Below are 27445 nucleotides of genomic sequence, written 5' to 3'. Positions count from 1 at the left end.
AACTTTTGGGATGCTGAAATTTCACTGAAAAAAAAGTTGATTAACCCTCTAGTGCCCAAATTAATTTCTAAACGGACTTCGATAAAATCACTATAAACCATTATAAACACTTTTTAAGTATTAATTGAAGCTTTTCGGAACTTCGACTGAAGCCCGCCAAATGGCAGCATTGGGCACTAGAGGGTTGATCGTTGCAGTTCGTAATTTATCGCGGAAATTGGCGTGCTTACGAATTTCAATGCATTGCAAAAATATGAAAGTCATTTTCGCTACCAATCATTTCATACATTAAGTACATTACTTGACTATATAGATCGAATTGCACAGTGCACTGACAGTAGCATGGCTTTTCTCATGAATGGAAGTATGTTGTAGGAGTTTGACTAATAAAGCTTACAATTTATTCGATAGGCGCATAATAAGCTGAAGAGAGGTATTTTTGTAAAAGTATATCATTAAGAATTTTCTATCAAACATAATTACCTCACTTCAACCAACTTGATAAAAAAAATCATTCCAACTGAACATAAGCCGCTGTCAGGATATGAAGGTAATATCGAACTACTCAAAGACGGATGCTTCTTCAGTATTGTCATGACAATACTGATATTGCTGATACAGCTTACCGGGGAAACCCTCCATCTAGCACCATATGCACTAACCATCCTTTATACGCTAGGGTAATAGCATAATTTCCGAATCAATTGATGCAATTCGTAGAATGCGCTCATCGGTCAGAACAACCAGCAAACATAGTTTACATACACATTATTCGCGTTGAAAACTTGCAGAACAATGGTATGCTTTTCAAATGAGACGAAAATACCCACTTTCACGCTAAATATCGATGGTTGATTTTTCGCATGATAAACTAGGAGTTCACTATAGGCTTTTTATGGGCACTATTCTGCTGCTACTGCTGCTGCTTTTGACTATCTAGACTGATGGGTGTGGCGAATAAGGCCGTGAATCGATGGCGTTCGAAAGGTGTCTGTGTGGTGCCTTTGTGCCTCGATATGTGCACAGTGCCGGTGTCGAAGGTGCGGTTGGAATACCCGGCAAGCGATTCGAGAGGCACACCAGATGATAGGTGAAAATCGAGCATTTAATTTCACTCGGCATTTGAATTCGTGTGCTTTCGTTCCGGTAATGGGAGCAAAAACTGGGTGGAACATAAGATATAGGCTTTGGTCGAGTGAAGCGACTAGCCGCTGTCATCGAAAGGAGTGGAATTATATGGCGGAAAAAAGGACTGTTCCCGTTCGGTATAATAAATTTAACAATTATTGAAAACTTTAATATAATTGGCGGCTTTTGATTAAATTCTCTAAATAAATCCAGATTTACACTTAATTCTATTAGCCAGAATAAACAGTTCAAAATTACTATTTCCATGTGACGCTCACTTAATAAACATCACGGGAACAACTTTAAAAGTGGAATTAGACACAACACTTGTCATTCGCACTAAATTGTTATGATAAAACCAAGAGTATGTAATTACCTACAAAAGTGAGAACAAGCAAACGTATTCCATGCGATAGGAATTGGAAATGGTTCTTCAAGTGAATTTTTCCATCCTTAATGATGTCAAGTGGTTGTTAAAAAATTTGAATTCTCGGGTTATTTTAGCCTGCATTTTTTTTATTTTTGAGAAAATACAATAACTAAAAATTACAGACAAATTTTAAGTTTTTCTACATCTTGACTAACGCAAAAAAATATCTCAGAAATATTCAGCTCAGTAGTTTTTGCACTACGTACTAAGAAACTACTACGACCAGAATCGTTGATCTATTGTGAGATATGCCCGGGTGTCTACTGTATCCCGCACTTTTATTATTAGCAATTAGCTATTGAGATTATTAGTATTTTTTATCAGTGCTAATGTGTGTGCTAATGTGTGTAATGTGAAAATATCTCCAATTATAATTCCCTGAAGAAGTCGTGCGTCCTTCTAGCCAGTTTTATTGATAAGAGGGATTTATTTTTGTTACGAGGGAGTCATGCAAAGGTATTGTAGATTTCAGCGTAAAGGAAGGGGAACTGGTGGGGAACCTGAGAATAAACCCATGTTTAAGTCCTTTCTGACATGAATGGCCTGGTTCTACTAAGATTCGAACCCACGACTATCCGCCTGACAAAGCGAACTCTGCAACCTTGCGGCTACGCAGCGCAGAATTACTTTTGCACCAACAGTGTTTTGTGTCGCAATAATAAAGAAACATAAGTTTTTGTGATATACAGACCGGTAATCGGGCCGAATAGCCATCACACCGCATCAAATGGTAACGGCCAACGATGCTTGAACTTTGCAGCCTCACGCGGTATGGTAATCAGAAGTGCCTTCTTCTCCCGCAAAGACATCCACATAGTCACCTGGACTTACAAGTGGAGAACCAAATCTACCACGTTCTAATCAACGGAAAATTATTCTCAGACGTCATCAACGTTCGCACCTACTGCAGTGCGACTATAGATTCGGACAATTATCTCGTTGCAGTATGCATGAAGATTGGACTCGATTGGATCAGATCTTGAGCGAGGGTTTGCCCAACTTCCTTACACAATTTCTCCCAGTTTTTTTTTTCAAAGCTTCATCGGTTTTGAATATATTTCCTCTTTTCTTCAGCTTTTCTTTTGTTATCGCTCAAAACGGGTTCGCCTCCTTCGGGACACATTACCGCCCTTCGCTTCGTTCTAATCTATTACAGGCTTGGCATAATAGCACGAAGCGAGATCTGACTAGAACAGCGTGGGACCACAGTGAGAACGGAAGAAGGACTGAAGCATTCCTCTCGATAAATCTGCCCTGTTATGGTGTCGGTTGTAGCAAACGGCTTGCTGTACCGTCGGCACTCGCAGATCACCTGCCACAACATGTGCTTCTTCGCGAATTTGTCCGTCTTTTTCTTCTGGAACTTTTCCGTAACCTCACAAAAAACTCCAGGCCGGGGATTTGTTTGGTGTACGCCTTGAAGTATGTCTCGTCGTCCCTTACGAGACAGCCTGGCTTGACCTGACACTCACGGTACAGCTTTCCTTTTTGGCCACGTTCCGATTGGGAAGGTGTGGGTTCTTTTTAAAGTACTGCCTTATCTGTGTGTGTGACACACGAAAGTTCTACGAAATGCTGAACAGTACGCGCAAAGGCTATGTACCACAAGCCGACATGTGCAGGGACCTAGACGAAAACCATGTCACGAACAAGTGTGAGCAGTGTAGCTGAAGACGACGACGAAGTGGTAATAGATCTCGATGTACGGAGGTTAAAGAGGAGATCGGCCTACCTGTTCAACACCGAATTCTGAAAATCACAGTTTGGGAAGGTAATCACAATTATGGCCGCGAAAAAACGCAAGCCATTCTCTTTGTTACTATTTGAAAATGAAACTAAAAAATAATAAAGAATAAATATAAATTTGGATTTAAATTTTATTTTTTGCATGGCGTTTCCGTGAGCAATGCTCAGGTTGAACCTATGGATAAGTCGCCCCTGTTCGTGCTTGTTATTTAATATCGCTTTGAAAGGTGTGAGACGAAGGGCGTGTATTAACACGAGTGTCACGATATTCAGGAGGTCCGTTCGGCTCTTTGGCTTCGTAACACGAACCCTTGAGAAGATGACGAAGACGAACATCAGATTGAAGACTAAAGTCGGACGAATTAGACTGGCCATGAACGCATCGAAGCCTAAGTACATGAGAGGAACAGGTCCCAAAGAAGACAGTATCAGCCTACCACCACGAACTAATATTAGCGGTGATGAACTCGAGGCGGTAAACGAGCTTGTGTATTTGGGTTCACTGGTGACTGCTGACAACGAAACCAGCGGAAAAAATCGTCGACGACCTATGGCAGAGAATCGTGCTTACTTTGGACTCCGGAGGACGCTCGGCTCGACTAAAACCCGCTGCCGCACGAAGTTGACCACCTACAAAACACTGATCAGACCGGTAGTCCTCTACGACCACGCAACCTGGACCATGCTCGTGGAGAACCAACGCCCCCTTGGAGTTTTCGAACGGAAGATGCTGCGTACCATCTGTGGAGTGCTGAAGGAAGATGGATCATGGCGGAGGCTGATTAACCACAAGTTGCAGAATCGAAATTTCACATAAAATTCACCAGAAATCCAGAAATTTGCAATGTAAAAGGCGTAGTGCTAATTGCGGTAGACGATGTTGAAACCTTGTACTAGGTAAGAAGATGCAATGACCAATCTCTTGATGCTTGGTCAACTTGCTTCGTAAAAATTTTAATATAATTCCACAATTTTATCAAGGGGCTTATTTTGTTTGGTAGTTTTATAGCAAAATTTATCGAAGAATTGTCTTGGCATGTCCATTTAAGCTCGATATTATTTTTAAAAAATATTTATTCATGGAAGTAAAAGAATATCATATGTACATGAATTGAACTTAAATAGTTTGATGATGGCTTTATGTTGTATCAAAGAATCAATTCATATAATTTATATTTACAGTTTTGTGTGTCTGTGTTCATAATTGCCTGCAAACGCAGGGGTTTTAAATCCCAAGTAATCCTTCGAATGACGTCTTAAGTTCACTTTTATGTCATTAAAATTCTCATTCAAGCTGTGTTAAGGGTTGCCGACCAAAACGTATATTTATATAGCTAGCTTTAAAATATAACACCCTCTTGCAGCGTGAGCCCTTGTAGCTATATATAATATAGTCATTTCATAGTTTCATTGTAGCCATTAAGGTTTATCTTAATTGAAGGTAGATTTAGCAATGTCAAGAGTATAAAAAAATGTTTTAATGTTACTTGGGCTCAGCATGTCGTAAGGATGTCGGACGACAGCCCGGTGAAAATGGTTCTCGGAAACAACCCGGCTGGAACGGGGCGACGAGGCGCGCAGCGACAAGACAAGACAACCTACGGGGCCTCCGCAGACAACATGGATGGCGAGCTGCAATCATGGACTGAATTGAATGGAGATGACTCCTTCGAACAGTAACGGACACTTCGGCCTGGAGTTGATTGGTAAGGTAAATAAGTTTGTATTTTGTGATGAAGATAACCACCACGAGACTCGGGAAAGATGTTCTGAAAGGGTGTATGCAGTAAAGCACTTTCATAAAAATTTAAATAAAAAGTCTACAATAAAAAAGCATTGCTAGTAATGAAAATCAAATCAAAAATTGAGTTTGATTTTTTCTACCGGACTTTTCGGATTTCGGAAGTACAATCCGGTTCGGTCCGAAATGAAATCGAAATTTGATGATTCCGGTCCTACCTGAGTTTTGGTGGACTTTTAGAACTTTTAGAACGATCCGATACACAGTGGTTCCCCCATAGGTCATAAAGCCAAAATCAAATTCCATTATTTTGGTATTTTTTCACCTCTCAGCATCCTTCGTAGTCTGAATCTAATAAAGGCATAAATTATTGTGTTGTATTACGAAGGAATTGTTCACGGTGGGACTTGGAAGTGCGCATAGTTTTCACTTTTAAACAGCTGTAAGATGCTATTAGGTTAAGTGCAATTTCACCCCCTTTCAGTGAATTTAAGAAATCAAAAGCGGTTTTTTGATATGAAGGTCCAAAAACAAGGAATGTTGAGCCTTTTCTAGTGGTTTTAAGAATGTTGTATTGTGTTGTTAACAACTGAGCCAACTGCAAAATAGGTACATTTTGATAAAAATGGATATCACCAACGTACACTGGGGGTAAAAATATCTCGTTTAAAAAAACGCATAAAAACAACCCGCGTAAAAAAGAGTTGTTTTTATGCGTTTTTTTAAACGAAATATTTTTACAAAAACGCGGATTATTTTTACTCGATTCGGAAAATTATTCATAGGTATCAAATAAGTTTAGTATAAATATATCGAATCTAACCTTTTAAATGCGGTACAACCAACCGCGTAAAAAGCGACCCCAGTGTATTTTCATTTGTCAATTCAACAATGTTCTTAAGCGAATTTACGTAAGGGCAATACATCAAAATGTTTGTTAGGTGTCATTAATATGTCCAAAACACAATTTGGCTGCCGAGACTTCTCTTCGTTTTTGTTTTGTTTTTGAGTGTTTTTTTCTGCGGTAATATTTGGCAACCCATTTTCGGCGAATACCTTTTTACGTAAATATATTTCTAGATTTATTGCTTAGATGTACATTTCCCAAAATGCTTATCTTCAAAATTTGAGCTGGAGAATCTGGTAGGATTTATTAAAAGATACAAAATGTTTTAGAATCTATACACTCATCGCTATGGGATTGTTATAACTTGAAGCTAGATGAATAGCAAGCTCGAATACATTACATTTACACACAATTATCAGTTGACTGGAAATAATCTAATAGAACAAAGAACAGCTGCATAAAAAGATGTGCCACATGGTTGAATGAGGTAGAGCTGATTGATCTTTTATCATCGAACTATGATAATACCACCAAGGAAAGAACAGTTTCTTTTCGTGGTCAGCCTAAGAAGAACGCAAAAAGATTTTTATTTCAACACTTTTTATGATATTTTGTAAATTATATATTTTTTTTATTATAATTTCCTTAACATGTATTGTGCCATATCAAATAAATTTTGTGAACCAAACATATCCCCAATTTCCAAAGACACATCGAGAAACGCGGTTATTTTATATGTAGGCACTCGTGAAATATTTTTGGCATCGAGCATTGAAAGTTGGGAAAATTGCATAGTGAGAAAAAGTAGTCAAGCCAAAGTTGGTTCAAAATACCAGTACTTTTAAATGACCCTTAACCACGAAGTTATAGAAAATACATCAAAATAGATGTGATTTTTGAATTCAGCATCGAAAAATACATTCAGATTGACGTTTTGAGCTCAAGACATAAGAAAACAGTATTTATGACCGCCTTTCTTAAAAAAAAACGGAACCATTGTGCGATGTCGAGCACTACTCACAAGAACTTTCAATACATCTTGCGCGATTTATTCTTGTTAAAATAGTATTGCATACGCAAAACGAGACCGTTCGAACATATTTTTTTATATTTTTTCATATTTTAATAATGGGGGTAAGGCCGCCCACTATACATGGAGTAGAACCGCCACGTATACTACTTTTCTAGTAATATTTTTTCAACAAGACTAATATTTGAAAGAAGTAAACTTGTGTAAAAATTGGATCAATGAGCGAAAATAATTTTATAGCCAGGACGGGTTGTTTGATCGGTATGACGTCTTTGGCAAAGTAGAAAATAGTATTTTTGCCCTTCCGAAAAAAGTATACACTGTAAAAAAAAATTTAAGGAAAGATAAAAAATTGAATTAAAAATAAAATTTTTAAAAATTTAATTCAAAATAATCATATTTTTGTCTGAAAAATCTACAAAAGGTTAGCTAAACTTTGATGGTTGATGGATCGTGGAGTAAAAAAAATTAATAGCTCAAATTTTGTAAAGATTTTATTTGGCCGGTTTGTTTGATTAGTATAGAGTCGTTGGTAAACTTTCAGATAATAATATTTTTCTACAAAAAAAAACATTAAAAAATTTAAAATATGAGTAAAAAAAATTCATAATTATTATTACTACTCATTTCAATTCTAATTTTAGCAAAGAAAAAATGAAATTGCAGTCGCAACTTTTGTTTCTATAAACAGAATTGTTAAAGGGGGCGGCCTTACCCCGCTTACCCCTACATATGATTCGCTGCTCTCTTCAAGCAAGTGCGTCGTTTTGCCCATCAATGTGAGAGCAGTTGTTTTCGCAGTGAAAGATATTCTCCTACACACTAGTGAATATCTGAAATGTTAAGCCTGCTTACATGACATGAAAATTAACCTATCCTAGCCCAAAAACTTCCCGACCACTTACAAAAACTTCCATATTTTTGTAATTATCGAAAACAAACTAGAAACGCCCCGAATTGACGAAAATAAATTGGTCTATTTTTTGTCAACCAAAACCTGCAAATTATTCAAAGTCAACATCCGAAAAGCAAGACTCATTTCGAATTACCTTTCTTTGAAGTTTACCACATCCACCACCACCAAAGTTTAAAAGAACAAAAACAAATCTCATTTTCCCGATAATAAATAACCGCGTTTGATCCAAAACGCACAAGTTCTGTGTCCTAACGAAAATCTTCCAAACTGAGGAACATGCTACACTTGCATATCTGAACTCTTATTTCAAATAACAAGCACGGGATTTTTACACTTAGTTCATGTTGATAAAGTATTTCATTTATTGTTGGTAACGTTTAAGTTACATGTTCAGATTGATCCCAAGAATACGAAACACAAGTTCAATAGTCTCAATTCAACTTAGGATAGCGTTTGTAAATTATTTTGGAGGCGCTGAAATTTGTTCTACTGTTCTACTTAAAAATACAGTTTTCAATATACAAATAGGATTTGTTTCACAATCGCTAAAGGCAAAACAAAACAAAGCCTTGGTGCTACATTCCGATTCGTAACTCGACCTTCTGTTTATTATACACAGACTTCGCAGCCAACTGTTAAGTGTACAGAATCAATTGCGGGGCTAGCGCTACGATCCTACTGACACTAACAGCACAGAACGGAAGGTCATCTGTGATTTGAAAACTGCTGAGTGCTCAGTGAATTTTGCAGTGCTCCCTTGTGGTGGAAAGAACGCATTTTACACGGAAAATAAATAGAATTTATACTTCTTTTATTGACATCTGTCATACACACTGGTATAAATCTGCCAAGCGAAAACACTACAGGTGCACTCTTTTAATGCGGTTATGTGTTTATTCGATATTATTACTTTTAAATTCTCTCAAGTTTCCCAGCAATACTGGTTATCACAAGCATTTGAAAGATGTTTTATATTACACTTTTGACGTATGAGTACGAATAATATAATCGATCTGGAAATTTGCAAATTTTTACTACTGAAAGGTACGGGGATGAAAGCAATATTTAAATTCCGTCCGTCACGAAAAGTGATTAGGATTCGAATGCTTATTGAATTTGCGATCTCGAACCGTCCCAGATGGTCTCGAGGTACGATGCTAGCATACAAAGCCAGTTGTCGTAGGTTCGAGTCTCGGCTCAGAAGAGATTGTTAGTGTCAGACTGACACTGTCAGTAGGATCGTAGTGCTAGCCCCGCAATTGTCCTGTACACTCAAACAGTTGGATGCGAAGTCGGTGTATAACAGAATGTCGAGTTCCGATTTAGAATGTAGTAGCAAGGCTTTGCTGTGCTTTTGAATCTGCGACTTACATAGTATCGCTGCACCAGAGAGATTGCATATGCTATTTGCTAAATTCTTTGTACTACCATTGAAAAGAAGATATTGGTTACATCCACATAATGTGAAAGATTATTCTAAGACTTATTTCAATTTAATATAAAAGTGTTCTAAATTAGTTTCGCCTCGACGCATATTGATTTTATGGAATAGAACTCTGTGTGAAGAAGACCTGCTTTTTCGTGTGAATTTTTCGAAATGAGACCAGTAAATCAGGAGGTGTGAAACGACCCGGGGACAAGCTATTTCATTCGCACTCCTGCTCAACATGTCGACTGGCTTTGGCAAAATGTATAACTGTGTTATTTGGGCCGAAGAGCAAGACTTCACATAGGGGTGTGCGGAACGGCTCTTTTGCAAAAGCGGCTCTGAACCGCTCACTCACCGTTCCGAACAGACTCTTATGAACCGCTAATGGTTCACAATGATTCACGAGCGTTGACAGTTCGTATTTTCTCGATAAACTTCGGGTTCGCGCGAATCCATCAGTTCTGGTGCGCTAAAAAAACCGTGGCTCTTTTTCGTGAGCCGTTCATTCTTTCGCTCTTTTCAAAGAATCGGTTCATTCACACATTCAAATAAAATCATGATTTTTAAAAATATTCTATCACATAAAATCATGATTTTTATTAATTTTCTATCGTTATCCTTCGGTTTTAAAATTCCGATTTAAAACAGTTCGAAATCTGCTCGAAATCGCTACAATAACAGTTCGCCCATGTACCAACTGTCATTTATGCGATTTTTATTCTTCATTGAAAAATTGAAGGACAATCATATAAAATCACGTTTGTTCCGAAAATTACACTCTTCTAGCTGATATATAAACACCAGAAATCCGTGAATAGTTAATATCGAAATATCGTTCGCAAAATTAATATGCTACAACCAAATTATCCGTTCGTACAACCACATTATCCGTTGCTCCAGAAGCTTATCCAAGTTTATCTAATCTCATCCTCCTTATTTTTATTCCATCGGATGCATCTAGCATCAATGAGTCCAAAACCGATATACCTTCAGAGTTTGGATCTCGGGTGATCTATAAAACATGTGATATAATGAAATAACAGGATGAAACCTATTTGGAAATTTCATGGTCGACTAAGGTATTGATTCAATATTATAAAATTTCAACTCGTAGTCGGCAGCGAGCATAAAAAAATTGCCTTTAGCTTATAAGATATTTTAGACCATAAGGCATTTGACTTAATTGGCTCCGTAAAACATTAATTTGTATTTTGCCGTGTCAAATAAATGTTGTGTGAACAAAAAAAAAATTATAAAATATCTAGATATTTGCCAAACAAAATATATCTGTACTACATCTTCTTACAACACGAAGTAGCACTTCCTTTAAACAAAAACAAAAAAAAACACTTCATATTTGCTTTATGACAACGATAAAGTTTCAAACTAATTTTTATAAATAACTGTCGCTAAAACATGATACAATCGAGAGAGGAAGACCTTCGCAATATGTGATTGCATCATTAACAGTTTCGAACACCCGGTTTTAAATAGCATTGATTGTGGTTCGTTTTCCAAACCAACATGTACGGGACATCAGATAGCTTGTGTTGATTCTTTTACTTACTTCCACTATGCCACATTATAGATTTTCGAATATAAAAAATTGCACAAATGTGAAACTTAGCTGTTTTCGCAGAACGTTTTCGCATTGCACGTAAAAGCTCGAATTAAACAGGTTAAACTGTTGAAATAACCGTCAATTCAAAACAACGAATAAATTATACCACTTTATACCACTGTCGCAGTGGCATAAATGTACACGACAAATATAAATGGCTGAGGGCAAAGAAAATTCATTCGTGATTTTTCAGTCCTCTTTGTGTGCACTTTCTGTTTGATCATATACCTGAAGTTGACCTTCCGTTCTGTGCTAACAGTCTCTCCCGAGCCGAGACTCGAACCTACGACGACTGGCTTGTTAGGCCAGCATCGTACCTCGAGACCAGCTGGGAGGTTTCACAATCGCTATAAAGTTTAAAAAATATGGAAACTGTCAAAAAATTTTATATTTGCAACTTTTCATTTGATTTGAAACTTTTTGTGTTTTTTCTTTCTGATTCCATCGGGTTATTTTAGATAAAAACAAATTTCCTGATAACTTTACTATTTCTGTTTTTGTTCATACACCGAACGAGGATTGTATGAAAAGAATCTAAAAAATTTTGGAGGCATCAAGCTTACATAAAAATCTCAATGTATGTGGAAACATGAACGTCTCATTACAGTTATATGAAAACAAACATGACTTTTATCTATTGTGATGAAGTTGTGCAAGTAATAAAGTACAATTAACCAAAGTGCCAAACGGACGATAACACATATCCAATACATTGCAAACAACACGTAATGGCTTGTAGCTGATACACCACGACAAATACGCGACACCGCGAGTTTCTATCAGTACAGATAACTAGCGAAGCATTCCAAATAATCTATTCGAATCAATATTCGATTCAAGAGAGAGAGAGAAAAAAATAGTGCCACTCATTGATTCCAGTAGATTCGGGTGATACCATTTTCCACTATCACTATTCACTTTGTGTGCAGTATTAACCAAGGCTAAAATTAGCCCCGAACCACGTCCGGAGCTGGTCCAGCTTCAATTGCATAATTCATTTACAACCACTTTCTTTCGCTCAGTTGCGCTAATTTCTTTTCTTGGTAAAATCAATTTCCAGCCAACAGGCGAGAGCAGCCGCTTTGCGGAGCGAAAGAAATTCGCAAAAGATGCACCAAGCAACAGCAGCAGCAGCAGCAGCCACAGCAGTAGCGGCAGCAAATTCAAATCATCCACGGACGGGCGCAATTAGCCGGTCTAGGTTGTAGTCCCTCGCAGGCACATTTTTCTCGTTCGTCTCAGCTTTGCTGGAGGCCCTAGGCAGGCCGTGCCCTCCAGTAGCCCGTATTAAACGTATCTGTGCAGAGTGCACAGACCCAACGTCTCGACCGCGTGGGAACAGGGAAGCTGCATCACATTACATCACATCACATGAACGAACAGAATTTCACTCCTGTTCTGCCTGACGAAGCAGAAGCTTGGAAAAAAGATGCAGCCGGGATACGGAAAATCAATACAATTAACCCCATACCAGCGCTGAAACCTACACTGCTGCACGCAGGAAAGATTGGTCGAATTGCTTTAAAACTCATTCAAGCGGCGCGAGAAAAGTTATGAAAGAAAAATGCGAAAAATCAATTTGAAGGTTGCTTGAAGCCGATGAAATACACATTAAAAATAATAGAGATGATTCATGTTGGAACTATATTGAAATTATGATATGGATGCTGCAATTTTACAAATGAAATTTTCAAACCTCTGCCGAAAATTCGAATCTGGTGTTTGACAAATTATATTTTTTCTCAGCTAAATAAACAAACCCTAAATAAATTCCTCTCCACCATCTGGGTCCTCACTGATAAGCCTAGTCTTTGTTGACAGGCTGTTGGAAAAGATAGCCGTTCTGTCTGCCTTGCATACAGGGAGGATAATAATAGCAACATCAATGTGGGTAGTGTAAACTTGATATCTCATAATAATCGGTTAGGGTACGACGGCGTCGATGTTGATTTTTCTTGTAACGCTGATTTTGGGTGTTTGTGTTCGATAATGGGCCATCAATAATCGATTAATAAAAAATCTTCACTTTTGTTACGAACATTAGATGAGATTTTTTAGTGACATTTAAACGTTGAAATTTTCAACTTGTAACGCTTAACTAGTTGACATATTTATTTTATTCACACAATTTTTTTTTTACTCGTAATTGATATTTGACTGTTTTATGTACAACAGTTACAATTTCAATAGTTGTTTTATTTTCGTATGGTTCGCCAATTATTAACATATTTTTGTGAAACTAACGTAAATAAATTTGTTGATAAAATTTTCAACGTGGCCCGTTTTTTACCAATTATTTTTGTTTAGATATTTTCTAACTTTCTAGTTTTTTTCTCGTAGAAGCTTGAACAACTACTATCACTATTCGATCTATTGTTGTTTTGTTTCTTACCAATCGTCATACCAGTTTGTCAAGTATGCAGATTTTATACACCTTATTAAAACTCTATTGTTAAGTAGTAACGTTTACGACGCGTTCTTGAGTGTTCTTAGGATTTCGTTTTTTATACTGTGCTCAGTCGACATTTTTATTCAAATATTGATTCTATGAAAATTCCAATTTACCTACTTCGCGAAACACTTAGGGGTGTGTCTAGTTTTCATTTTTATTTTGTGCAGTTTTGTCGTTTATTGCAATGTAAAGCACACTTTTCATTCACGATTAATTCAAAACTATGTTTTTAGATGTTTTACATTATTTTTTCAATTATAACTTTTGAATCATGTTATTTCCAATCTTCCATGTTTTTATGTTTTTTTAAAAAAAGTTACATTACTGATGTTACTAATCTGTTTATTTCATATAATAATTCTTTATTTTTCAATTATTACACTGGCCGTATAGAGCAAAAAAAATGTTGCCCTAGAGCTCGAACTGAAAAAAAGGAAAGAATAAAGATTTTCAACGGTAGGTGAATATCGGTACCCCTAGCAAGCTCGTAAGTGCGTCAAAAGGCCGCAGAGTAATTGCTCTCCGGATTTGTCACTTTCACGTTTACTCACGGGAAAACTTCATTCAAGTATCTGAAGACTTAACGCATTTTCGACTTGGCTAGGAGCCCCAAAATTCACAGGACAGTCTAAAAGATATAAGCTTTGAGCTCTGAGGCAATTTGTTCCTATCTTTTGTCGTTACGCAGGTTTTACGATTCATACGGAAAAATTCAGCTAAATGCTACATGCAAATTTACTTAGGGTATTAAGGCCCACACACCCACAAGGTTTTATTAAATTCTGCGAGGGTGCTACGAACCCCTCCTCAGTCGAGTTGGCAGGAGGTCCTTCATACGCCTTTTTTGCATGTTTTTTGTGTTGTAACAGAAGCATCTTGGAAAGTAAAAAGCACGGGAATGGCATCGCTGTCAGCTACCATACATTTGACGCGTTACCAACATCACTGGCACTGGCACCCGAAAAATGGGCAGTTTACCCTTATCTTATGTTGATTCGGGCAAACCGGCTAAATGTTGACTACAATTATTAATAGCATATCAGACAGTTTTGAGCAATTTCTTAAGGTTTTCACATGGTATGTGATATTCTAAGTGATATTTAGTACATTAATTGTGTCCCAAAGCAAAGTGAAGCAAACTGTGACAGCAGAAAAACTAGTTTTGGGACAAACGGTACAGAAATAGATGTTCGTAACGCTTGAAGGCTACCATACCATTCCCTTGGTAAAAAGAGTGCGAATAATTTAACTATCAATCGACTTAGTCCAAAATCACACAAGAACATCGTCGCCCAAATATTTCTAAGTATTATTATTTGCAGATAAAAGGGAAATTTTATTGTATGCAATTAAAACTCGAAAATTTTAGATTTTTCATCCTTGATCCGACGTTTTCTCTCCGTTGAGCTGAGCTCTGAAAGTTTTGCACGGTAAAGAAAGCAACCGGCAACTCTGTCTTTGCACCTATGTGGCTGACAGATGACGTGATCCGATAACCGATAAAAAATGGGTAAAAATTCATTCGCACACCTGAGTGCACATTTATCATCACCATCATCGTCATGACCGTTCACAAGAAGTACCCAAGTGAAGAGCAGAAATAAATCTTACCTCCTGTGTGATTTCGAGCTCGTGTCTCGCGTTCTCGTACAGCGCTTCCAGTTCCTCACATTTGTGCTGCAGCGCCTGTTTTTCCTCCAGCAGTCCCAGACCATACTTGGCCGACTGGATATTCTCACTGCTGGCCTGATCGAGCTCCCGGTTGAGACGCTCGATCTCCGACTGCAACTCGTCCAGCGCCATAGGAACGGCCATCGAGCTACTGAGAGATAACTTTTCGAATTTGGAACCCGCTTCAGGTTACAACTTTTGCCTTCGATGAAATCGGTTTTCGTCAAAACGGATGTTTTCTTCAATCCAGCCAAAGCATCACTCACCGAAAAGATCTCGACTTATACTAAATTCGATTAATGGACGGGAAAGCCAGACCGAACCAAATAACATACCAATCTCGTCACAAATTTTCACGCATATAACGCTTTTCTGCCAAAGAAACTCGATAGATAACAAAAAAAAGGCTAATCACTTTTCCGCTGAGGCCATTCACTGCACGCACTTCCACATTTCAAGTTTTCCACTTTCTGAAGAAGGGTTTGCCAATATTATGTCCAGCTCAGCGTTTTCACCCCTTTCTACGACAACTCAGCGAAAACACATAATGTTTCAGTCAGTTTGAATACCGAAAAATAAACTTCTGTCCTATCCCGACGACAGATTGCAAATGAAAATTCCGATTGATGATGGTGGTATGCGCGATCTGTCTGCCAAGAGCGGAACGCGAAAAACTCAACTGACTGCTGGACAGTGCACTGGCGAAAGTTTTTCTTCGGTTGGAATAGCGATACAGGAAAATTTACTCGCCCACCATCACAGCACGCAAGATGACAAGAAACGACCAAGAGCCCCGACCTGCAAGAATAGGGGAAACGTCAATTTCAAAACGTCAAAACATTTCTGATTTAGTCCGGGTTACACTAAAGTGAAATCATGATACACAGCAAAAAATTAACATGTTGGTGTTGGTGATTGTTGGTGTTACAAACTTGGCACTACCTGTCAGACATTTCAGTGTAGGGTGCAAATATTTTGTTTCAATGAGACGTGAGCGTGCCTAATGAGCTGCTGACAGGTTTGTTATTTTCCTAAATACTCATACAACACCCGAGCGATACGAATGAAGTAAATCCGGTGAATCACTCTCGTGAGGATACACAAAACCATATTGCAGGCCGGACTCCATTATTCGGACTCCGGAGTGTTGAAATTTTTTTCACTTCGGTCCAATCGAATCACCAATTACTTGAATGATGCAGTGGCGTAACCAGAAATCATTTCCGTGGAAAAAAGGAGGAATTGTGAGTTGAATAAGTACATGCAGACCAAAATTCCCAATGTCTGTAAAGTTAAGTGAACTTACAACTGTTCGGATGGTCAACGTCTTACTTACTTACTTTACTTTTTTGACTAACGGACCGTTCACCGGTCTAGGGCCGAACGAATTAGAGATGTCCAGCTTCTTCTGTCTTGGGCAGTCGTTCTCCAGTCTCCCCGTACACCAGCAGATCGTGCATCTTCTTCCACCGCGCACATCCACCGCGTGCGAGGCCTACCACGGAGTCGACGGCCTCTTCCTGGTTCTCTACTGAAGATAGTTTTGGCGGCTCTCTCGTCAGGCATCCTGGCTACATGTCCAGCCCACTGAAGCCTGCCCCGCTGTATTACCTTCACTATATCAGCATGTTTGTATACCTGGTACAACTCGTGATTCATGCGTCTGCGCCACACTCCACCTTCCAATTTACCGCCAAGTATCGATCGCAGAACTTTACGCTCAAAAACTCCAAGCACTCGTCGACCAGCTTCCTTCAGCGTCCATGCTTCATGACCGTAAAGGGCCACCGGGAGTATCAGCGTCCTATACAGCGCTAGTTTTGTGCGAGTTTGCAAACTACGGGACCTTAGCTGGTTACGCAGTCCGTAGAAAGCCCTGTTCGCAACTGCAACTCGTCGTTTCACTTCACGGCTAATATCGTTGTCACATGTCACAAGCGTACCAAGATAAACGAAGTCGTCAACCACTTCAAATCGTTCCCCATCTATCTCCACCTCAGCACCAACACCACGGGGACTCCCACGCTCTCTGCCAGCTACCATGTACTTCGTTTTGGCAGAGTTTATGACAAGTCCCAATCTCGCTGCTTCTCTCTTAAAAGGTACGAAAGCCTCCTCCACGGCCTTACGGTTGATACCGATGATATCGACGTCGTCCGCAAAACCAAGAAGCATGTGAGATTTCGTGATGATCGTACCGTTTCTTTAGACGTTTGCTCTTCGTACTGCACCCTCAAGAGCGATGTTAAACAGTAGGTTGGAGAGCGCATCCCCCTGCTTCAGTCCATCCAACGTTACGAACGCGGCTGATGTCTCGCCAGCTATACGCACGCACGATTTGGATCCCTCCAGTGTCATACGACTCAGCTTTACTAGTTTCGTAGGGAAACCGTGTTCCAGCATGATCTGCCACAGCTCATTTATTTTCACTGAGTCGTATGCCGCCCTGAAGTCCACAAACAGATGGTGAGTCGATAAGTTGTACTCCCGGAACTTATCGAGGATCTATCGCAGGGTGAAAATTTGATCCGTCGTGGAACGCCCTTGTCGAAAACCAGCCTGGTATTTGCCAACAAAGGATTCCGTTAGCGGTCTCAATCTGAAGAACAGGATACGGGAGAGCACTTTATATGCGGAGTTGAGCAACGTTATCCCTCGATAGTTGCCACAATCCAATCGATGGCCCTTCTTATAGATAGGGCATATGAGGCCTTCCAACCAGTCGTTCGGCATTTGTTCGTCCGCTCAGATTTTTAGTATTATCTGGTGGATCGCATAGTACAGCCGCTCGCTTCCCGCTTTTAGAAGTTCGGCCGGGATACCGTCCTTCCCAGCGGCCTTGCCGTTTTTTAGCTCACTAATCGCCTTTTTCACCTCCTCCTGTGTCGGTGGCTCCACAGCTTGTTCATCACTCACAATCGTCATCCTGTTCCTGCTCTGCTCATCCGGCTCCTCACCGTTCAATAGCGCCTGAAAATTTTCCTTCCACCTGGCTGCAACCGTCGGTTTATCAGTAAGCAGGGTGTCGTCCTTGTCATTACACATGACCGGCACAGGGAAATTCCTGCTTCTGACTCTGTTGACAGTTCTATAGAATCTTCGCACGTCGTTTTCAGCATAGCTGTCCTCTGCGCTGGCGAGCACCTGCTCCTCGTACTCGCGCTTCTTCCGACGGTGAGTTATATTTTTGGCAGCTCTTGCCACCCTGTACCTCTCTCTGTTCTGACGCGTAGCCGCAGTGAGCATGCGGCTCCTGGCACGGTTCTTCTCATCTGTCGCTCTTTGGCACTCAGCATCGAACCAGCCGTTAGGCTGTCTTCCACGCGTCGTACCTACCACCTCTCTCGCAGTCGTTTCGATGGCGCCGTGAATACTGCTCCACAGCCCATTTATGTCTTCTACTCTTTCCTACTGCTTTCCTGCGATCCGTTGATCCAGCTCTCTGGCGTATTTTGCTGCCACGCCATCAGCTTTCAACCGCTGAATGTTGAAACGCGTCGTCCTCTCTGTACGAGATTTCAGCACGTTCGACAACCGTGCGCGGATCTTACAAACGACGAGATAATGGTCAGAGTCAATGTTTGGTCCCCGAAAAGACCTAACATCAGTAACATCCGAAAAGTGCCGACCGTCAATCAGTACGTGATCGATCTGGGAGCAGGCTTCTCCATTTGGATGCCTCCAGATGTGTTTCCGAATATTCAAACGTGGAAAATAGGAGCTACATATGGCCATTCCTCTGGCCGCGGCAAAGTTTATCAGCCTCAGGCCGTTTTCATTGGTTGACGAGGCTATGCCTTCCAATGACCGGACGGAAGAATTCCTCCCTCCCAACCTGTGCGTTTGCGTCTCCGATGACGACTTTTACGTCGTGTTTTGAGCACTCGTCATAGATTCGCTCAAGCTTGTCATAGAACTCATCTTTGACTTCATCGGATTTGTCGTTTGTCGGTGCGTAGGTGTTGATTTCACTGTAGTAGAAGAATTTGCCCTTAATCCTCAACACGCATATACGGTCATCTACGGACCTCCACCGGATGACTCTTGTTTTCTGATTTCCCAGCATTACGAAACCGACGCCCCGTTCCGCTGCTTTGCCGCCACTGTAGTAGATGTGGTACTTGAAAGAAGTGCGTGCAATAGGGTCTACTGCACGGAATTCCCTTCCTCCGGAATTTGGCCACCGAACCTCCTGAATCGCTGCGATTTCGACTCCCTGTCGCTGTAGTTCTCGAGCAAGCAAGCCAGCCCGCGCCGGTTCATTGAGAGATTGGACGTTCCAAGTACCCAATTTCCAAACGTTGACCGCAATTATCCGGAAATACTCACATGTTTATGAGAAATGTATCTCGGAGAAGAAGTTTGGTATGGTGAAACCTCCTCAATGGCAAGGGGACTTCACGGTTATAGACTTTGATACGATTTTCAGGAAGTACTTACATCTTGTTTTGAGAGAGCTGGCGCTGCAAACGAACGTCGACACGAGTATAACAAATTTATTAAAGTGTATTGTTCTTTGTTGGATCGCCTTTTAAATCAAATCAATCTTCGTTTCAAAAACATGCACTATTTCAGTTATCTTGGATTGTTGAATTCCTCAAAATTAACAAATACGTGGGTGCATTTTCCAAAGATTTGATGGATAAATTTTGCGAAAGGTTTGAATCTACGGACAAAGTTAAACTAACTAACGAGTTAAAAGTTGTGTATACACAAGATAGGTTTAGGGGGAAAACTGTTGCTGAAACAGTTATATTTATTCATGAGATTTACAGGAAACATTTTCAGAAGTATACAGGATTGGCAGAAACATTTTGTGCCTCCCAAGAACAACAGCGACAGTTGAACGATCTCTTTCCGTAATGCGACGAGTCGAATCATACTTGAGAAATGCGATAAAAGAAGAACGACTAAAATGGCTAATGATCATGTCAGTAGAAAAGGAACTTTTACTGGATATGCAGAAAAAGGCTAGTTTTGAAGATTGATAAGTACGCTAAACGTTCCAAAAGAAGATAACTTCTGTTATATAAGTAAAGCTTATACTGTTTTTTCAATAAACTGTACGTAACGTAATTTTTACAGTCTTCCATTTGAAGAAAAAGAACCTACATAAATGTTGATAATCTGAAGAACGATAAATAGATACATGGTGTAATAATACATCAGAACGCATAGTCAACCATGTTGAAAAATCAGTTGACATGGCAACGACTTATTTATAAACAACGATACGTTTTCAGCTGCAATAGATGAAGCAGCAAATTTTCTAAAGGTGCGTTTTTGCCGGTGATCCCCGTGGTTCTGTGGTTAGCGATGTCGGTCGGCTAGCTCTCTCCCACACGGTTGTGATATCGGGTTTGATTCCCGATCAGGTCGAGGATCTTTTTGAACTGGAAATTTTCTCGATTCAGCACAGGAGGACTGTGTATCATTGTACTTATCCTACAACATGCAAAATGTGCCGAAAACATTGTTGTTTCCAGCAAACATTTTCTTACTAAATTACAATAGCGCATCCCCCCAATAGTACGTATTTTGATATATACACAGGGATTAGCCGAAATTTGGGTATGATTCTAAAACATGATTCAAAACGGTTTCAATCATATTTCTTTTGAAACTAAAACCCGATGCACCGTGATTTTGAATGAAAATGTTTTCCACTACATTCCCCATTAATTGGAATTCAGGTATCAAAAAGAAATTTGTAATAAAAAATAGTAGGAGGGTGGTATCCAAGACACGACCGCATAGTTGACGTAGGACTACAATAATTTTATATTTTTTTTTAAAGCTATGTTTGATTTGAGCTCGTTTTACTTTTGTAGTTTGCTTGATTTATTTTAACCAATTTGAACTCAACATCTTCCAAAAGGAAGGTATTTTGGTTCGGGTGGTAATATCAAATATCTAGGTCGTCAGCCCGAATTCATCAAGCGACACCTTAAACGACTTGGAACTAAAACTAGTTCATTGGTGGCCATTTCTACTGTTAAGGTCGTCTTTGACCACTTAAAAAGTCAAAAAAGTCATGAAAAAAGAACCGTTCAATTTTGGCATGGTTCGATTTTGGCAACAGAAAATATTCTGTCGTGTTGCCAAAATCGAACGGGGTCTGTATTTTGATTATTTCTTTGTACCACTCTACCTTAGAAGAAAAAATATTCTCTTCAACATTCACAATGGTCCAGGAACCAAATTTAGGGGAAAATTTGGGTCTAGAGCTTTAAAGCAATGTTTTAGAGAAAATCTTTTTTTTTACAAAGTTACTTAAAATTATTGGAGCTATAAAATTGTAGAACAAGGTTTTCTATCTACAAAAATAAAAAAGTTAGATACTTGATAGCATTGAAAATTTTGGTCACCCCAAGTTTTGATACTTTTTCAATAAGCACTTTATCATATGTAACAACTTTGTTGAAGAAAGTTTTACTCTAAAATATTGCTATAGAGCTCTAGACCCAAATTTCCCCCCTTAATTTGGTTTCCAGACTATTGATGAATATCTTTCATTCTAATACAGCGAATTTTCTTTAATTCGCGAAAAGGCAACCTTCTATAAAATATTTAATTGAGTACGATTTAGTAGAAATTAAACTTCTTCCTTCTATATCTATTTGTCTTGTTAAAGTTGGCTCACTCACCGATCACAAAGCGGCAAAGATGTCCCATCAATTTTTTTCCTGCAGTTACAAGCTCGTGGAAAAAATATTGATAATGAATGACAGTTTTAGTAGAAAATGTATATTCACAGAAAATTTGAAATTGACATAGAATTTTATGAACATGTTAACATTCAATTCAGGTCAATTTAAACATTTTATCAGTATACAGAATCAATCAGAAAAAATTTGATTAGTTTCAAGATACCAAAGAACAACGAAGATATCATATTTGAAGGTTATATGTCTGTTATTTTCGAAAATAAACTGGGCAAGAGTGATGCACAACATTAGCCACGGCAATTAATATTTGCATAGCGTTGTTCAATTACAAGTAAGGTTATGGAAAGTAAATCTTGTAAATGCAAATTCAAAAAAAAAAAAATTTAATTGAAAAACACAAATACTAATGTCGGAACTCTAATATCAAGATGAAATGAATTTGGTTTTCCTCTATACCGCCACCGCAGGATGCAACTAATATTGTCATATTGGACTAAATTCATTTAGCTAGTAAAATATAATCATCAGTACAGCTCGTTTAACTAACTATTCAAAGATATGTACGGAGCATTTTTGTTTTCTATTGTCTTTCAAATACCATATTCAGTTATTTAAATAAATCTGAAAAAAAGCAGAATGTAGAGTTCAAAAATAAACAACGCATTTTGTTGTCCCCGGCGGCGCAGCGTATTCTGCGGTACCCGAAAAATCAAATTGAATTCTGATATTTGCTGCTATACGAAACAAGAAGAAGAAGAAGACAATTCAAACGGCAATTCGATTGTGTTCCACGCCCCACCGTGCGTCAACAGCGGCAATGTAGTTTTCACTTGGCTTGGCTGCACACGAATGAATATCAAGTTTTTCTGCACTGATAGACGACGAATGACCAGCGCTCTATTCATACTATGCTCGGTGCAGTACTGTTGCCTGTGCCAGCATGTTTTCCTTCAAGACATCAGTTTTATTAACATTAACATATTCATTAACAGCAGAACGTCATACTGTCTAATAGTGGAGGTGGTTACGAACTTTCCGAGAAAGCTTCACCTTCAAGACATCAAAATAGTCTAGGCTCATGGAAACTAACATTAGTTGACCTATTGGGACGGGGAGATTCTGTCAAAATTTTTTTTGCCACTGCTATACAGGATATCACAGCATGTAGTTGGTGTCTATTAATGAAGTCTGTGCTAGGCGTGCTCGCATATGATTGGTGCATTGTTGGTGAAAATTTGACCTTGAAACTTTTATTCAATTTTCACTGTTTAACAATGAAGTGATAATGAAAATTGAAGAATCACAAAATTGTCCATCATTTCATCAATCCAACGACATATTGATTATTGTGATCCATCATGTGGTTACATCAGTATAACCGTTTGAAATCTTTCATTCCGGCGTTACATCTTGGTTTTAGTTTTCGCGGAATGTATCTCGATATAGTGCGGTTAGACGTAGTCCTACGTCAAAAGTTACTGTTGGCTGTTACTTACGTTTGCACACTTAATTTATCTCGGCAAACTTCCCAACAGCTGATCGAACTTGACGAATATTTTGCAGATGTCAGCGATATATTTCGACGAACATTCGGCAATATATCGATCTACCGTAATGCCTTGTTCAGACTACGCCGGATATCACCTGATATCGCCAGATGATATCGGATGTCATTTCGAGCGTTCACACTACAGTGAGCTGATTTGACATTTGCTTTGGTAGTTGAAAAGAGAATAAAACAAAAACAGGTCAAAGCTAAAACAAGACAACAAGAGCAATGGGATTAGGATAGAGACGCGAACTCTCATATGCAATTGTCAAAATGTGCGGGATGAAAATAGGAAAAATATTTCCTTCCTTTTTTCTCGCATGCAACGCGAATTGCGAAATTTGTAGGGCTGCGTCAAATGTCTGTTGACCGTGTTGCCAACTGCTGGAAATGTGGTTATTATTGGTTTTCGAACATGATATCCGCGATAGCATGTAGCCGAGATGATATCCGTTGACAGTTCGATTGTATGGGATACAGACCGATGTCATGGCAACAGTTTTCTGAAGCCGCCGCCGATGATGATGGCGCTACTGTTGGAAATATGGTCATAAGCTCCGTTCATTGTGCCGCATGTGTAACTGTACGGATTTTTTTCGTGCTTCTAACTATATTGAATGTAGGGCTATCCGGAACGTGTTGAAACATGTTTGAACGTGACCATTTATGTCCTGCACAAAATCCATAAAACGTTCAAAATAAAACAATTGTTTTTCGCTTTCTGCACTTCTTCACACCACTTGCAGCAACAGTTGATCTCGCATTGTCGGTGCTTAATCGGCTGTTTCGCAATCACTGGCAGCCTTTTGACGTATAATCGAGCCAGAGAGCCAGAGAAAAACGGCTTCAAGCGAAATGTATGGGGATGACGTTCGTCACAGGGATGAGACTCGAATTGGCCCTGACACAAGTAAAAGAGGTTTTTAAGGCTGTTCGCACCTACGCGAGTTCTCATGAGCAATTGTCAATTTATGTGTGAAAACAAAAGCAGAAATATTTCCCTACTTCACTTTCGTAAGTAAAAACCAAACCAATATCAACAGAGTCGTCAGGGCCAATATGATAAAAATCATGATGAGTAGAACTAGAGATACTCAGAGAGAGAGAGAGAGAGATAAGCAATTAAAAACCGCCAATTTGGCAACTAGGTTTCACATGTCAGAGGTGCCAGATCTCTTTTCAAAGCGCGATGTTGACTAAATTTTTCATTCGACTTGTATAACTCGTAATGGTGACGGTGGAAATCCTGGGGCAATACTGAAGTGCATCACAGAAACCTTGACGGTGTTAAATTTTATGTTTATATTTTATTTTATATACTTTCACCATAATTGATTATTTTTTTTTGATCATACAAAAGGTTTGTGCACCACCAGTTAAAAATCACTGGGATGAACCTATTTTGTAGCATTCTCAATTCATTGTTTAGCAAGAAAACTTGAAAAACGTGTGAAAATAATTATATCCTTTATTGTACTTGATTGCACCACCTTTCAATGTGTTACCTTTCTTGTTCGTTTGGCTCGGATTTTGACATGTTCGTTTGGCTCACAACATTCTCTTCGCATATCTCTCCCTCTGAGTATTGCTAAGTAGAACAGGGTGTAACGGTTTGACCAAAAAGTAGGCGCGGGTAGAGGTAGTGTTTTTTGCTAAGGGAGGTTGGAGACGAAGTGTCACTTTTATTTTTGTGCCCTTGCTCACTTGAAAAAGAAACTTCCGAGTTTTCAGTGTTTAAGTTGCGAGTAGCTTTCAAGAAGCACTAATATTGATAGCAAGGTATGTAGCATTGTTATATTTACAATATAAACGCATCTTCGAATTTTTCCAGAGGCTGTTTATAAACAAACTTCTTCGCAATCAAACTTGTTTCCAATATGGCCGATTCTGCATTTGTCATACCGTTACACCATGTCTCTATACATAAGATTATTTAGTCCCTAGATAAGTAATGTCGCTAGTGTGCCCATTGTGTTCGAGGTAACCTGAAAAAAAGTTATGATGTATTTTGCGATGAGAACAGTAAACGGACAATGTTTTGTGTTGTAACCATAAAAAACATGGTATTTTTACTGTGAGCTTGCAAACGATTTTTGTCTTTACCATGTTTTAACAACGTTTTTCGTTGTTGCATCTACCACCGACAATATTTTTACCATGAAAAACATTGTCAGTGACTTCTAAATGTATGGGAAAAATGCTGTTAAGATACATAACAACGCCCCTTTTTCATGGTAAAAATGCAAAAACAATGTTTTTAATTGTTCTGGACAATAATATTCAATGTAAAATTGATGTATTTACAATGAAAAACTTAGTTGAATTATGGTATAACTATGTACAATTACAGTAACTTTTGAGGTTTTTCTGATGTTATTTTTTTTTCGGGAAATCATGTTGTGCAAAAAACCCAAGCACTAGAGTCGATTTGCGCGATTCGACTTGCTTTGAGAATCATGATCTAGTAGACCCACCTCTATTTTGAGCTTTGTTATGGGCGAGCCTTTGGCATCCCTATACCGAGTAACAGTGAATGACAATGAACTCATGTCCTGGGCTCAAATTAATTTGTGCCCGCTGTCAGCAGTAAGATATAGATGTATGAAAAGAAGCGGTGATATGTTATCTCGTTTACACATATGTTGAGATGTTAGCCCTTGAAACATGGCGTGATGCCAAAGGGGTGGTTATGGGCCAAAACTGCCAAAAGACAAAGCAGACTACACTGAACCAAATTGCTCGCACATAAATGTATAATAACCATTACTTGACTTAAGCCCCATTCGCGACCAATGGAATATAGAAAGGTACGGAGATGGTTCGGGTTTAAAGGGCTTCTTTTTTGTTAACAGTGATGACGTAGAAATCAAAAAACAATGCCCAAAAATCAATGTTCGGTACATTTTTTTCGAGAAATTTTCACAAGTTATGACAGTTTACGGCTAAAAATGCCTACCTGCGTCGTTAAACAATACAGAACACAATTCCGAATGGCTTTTTCTTGTTTTTGTGGATCTACGTCACGACCCCAACACGTGCTTCTGTTTACCTCTTTTTCGTTACTAATACAGACAAATGTCTTCTTTTTCCTCACCTTTGTATACGTCATTGATTCGCGACTAGGAACCATTCAAATATTACATAACGCGGAATTTGGCAATTTTCAATACCCACCCACCCCCATGTAACGCAATTTTACATATTTTCCACATGCAATATAACGCTCCGCTGAATACCCCCCCACCCCATAGAGCGTTATGTATTATTTGAATGATCCCCTACCTGCAACTGCGAAGCTCAAAGAGATTTTAATAGCTGCTCACACTCACGTAAACTCTCATATAGATTATCAGAATATGCGTGTTAACAAAAGTAAAAATATCTCTTTCCTTTACTCTCTTATGCAAAAAACCAAACACGTAAAAAGCTGGATAGATTTTCTAAACTTGATTATCACAATTATTTTCATAAAACCCATAAAACCCAGATAAACAGAATGTTGCTCCAGACCTTTTGTAGTTCACAATAAAACGATAATTAGAAGATTGGCCAAAACAAAGTAAATGCTAACTTGACAGCCAAAACAAGAAAAACCACCGTGCACGTCGTAAAAGTGTAAGCAAAATAAATTGCTTTATTTCAATCGTTTTGTTCAATACGTCTGTTTCCATACAGTTTTTATAAAAAAAAAACTGTTTCGATGGTTCTAGCGTTTGTGCTGCTCTCTTGTCTACAGAAGTAACGATTAAGATTGTTGTCACTCACTGCTTAACTTGGTGTTTAAAAATTCGTTCAAGAATTGTGTCATTGTTTGTTTCTAAATCAATGCTTCGCTTTGAAATAAAGAATTTTGGTTTCCTGTTTTGTATTCGTAGTGATCTGTAATGGTATTGTTATTGGGAGACTTCTTAATTATAGTGCAAAAGAAGAGAAGAGAACTTGAAGTGGTCAACCCCTCGAGTCTACTAGCTGAGTAAAATCCTAAATTATTTTGTACTTTTTCAATCGAACGCTGTACTGCAAAAATCAATGAAGATCCGACGTGGTGGAAATGGAAAATCGAAGGTATTTTAAACAGGAAGGCAAGGAGGCGAAAAACTTCTACCATCTGTCTGATGACGGCGAGGAGAGTAAGTCTTAAGCATTAAACATAGCATCATTGTTAAAAAACGCGTGGGATGACTTAAACAGATCAACCACGCAGAACGACTTGTGTT

General features: G+C 38.8%; 2 protein-coding genes across 4 annotated transcripts in view; one reads left to right on the top strand and one right to left on the bottom strand.

Annotated features, from left to right (window-relative positions):
* The window catches only part of LOC129733238 (protein bicaudal D), a 32833-nt gene extending 17053 nt beyond the window's left edge, over window positions 1–15780 (bottom strand). Inside the window, exon 1 of the mRNA XM_055694925.1 lies at window positions 14952–15780. Within this exon, the coding sequence (XP_055550900.1) occupies window positions 14952–15155 (204 nt within the window). The 5' untranslated portion in view covers window positions 15156–15780. The remainder of the gene's footprint in view (window positions 1–14951) is intronic.
* Window positions 15781–26695: 10915 nt separating this feature from the next.
* LOC129727740 (S phase cyclin A-associated protein in the endoplasmic reticulum) overlaps window positions 26696–27445 on the top strand; it is a 165586-nt gene continuing 164836 nt past the window's right edge. The window contains exons 1-2 of one of the 3 annotated variants that reach the window (XM_055685864.1): window positions 26696–26843; window positions 27104–27358. In XM_055685864.1, the coding sequence (XP_055541839.1) occupies window positions 27280–27358 (79 nt within the window). In that variant the 5' untranslated portion in view covers window positions 26696–26843; window positions 27104–27279. Of the gene's footprint in view, window positions 27359–27445 lie in introns of all 3 variants that reach the window. The other 2 variants (XM_055685863.1, XM_055685862.1) reach the window with 2 other exon arrangements.

This window comes from Wyeomyia smithii, chromosome 3, assembly GCF_029784165.1.
Source record: "Wyeomyia smithii strain HCP4-BCI-WySm-NY-G18 chromosome 3, ASM2978416v1, whole genome shotgun sequence".
NCBI lineage: Eukaryota > Metazoa > Arthropoda > Insecta > Diptera > Culicidae > Wyeomyia > Wyeomyia smithii.
The sequence above is the reverse complement of the archived record's forward strand: the minus strand, read 5'-3'. Positions and strand labels throughout refer to the sequence as shown.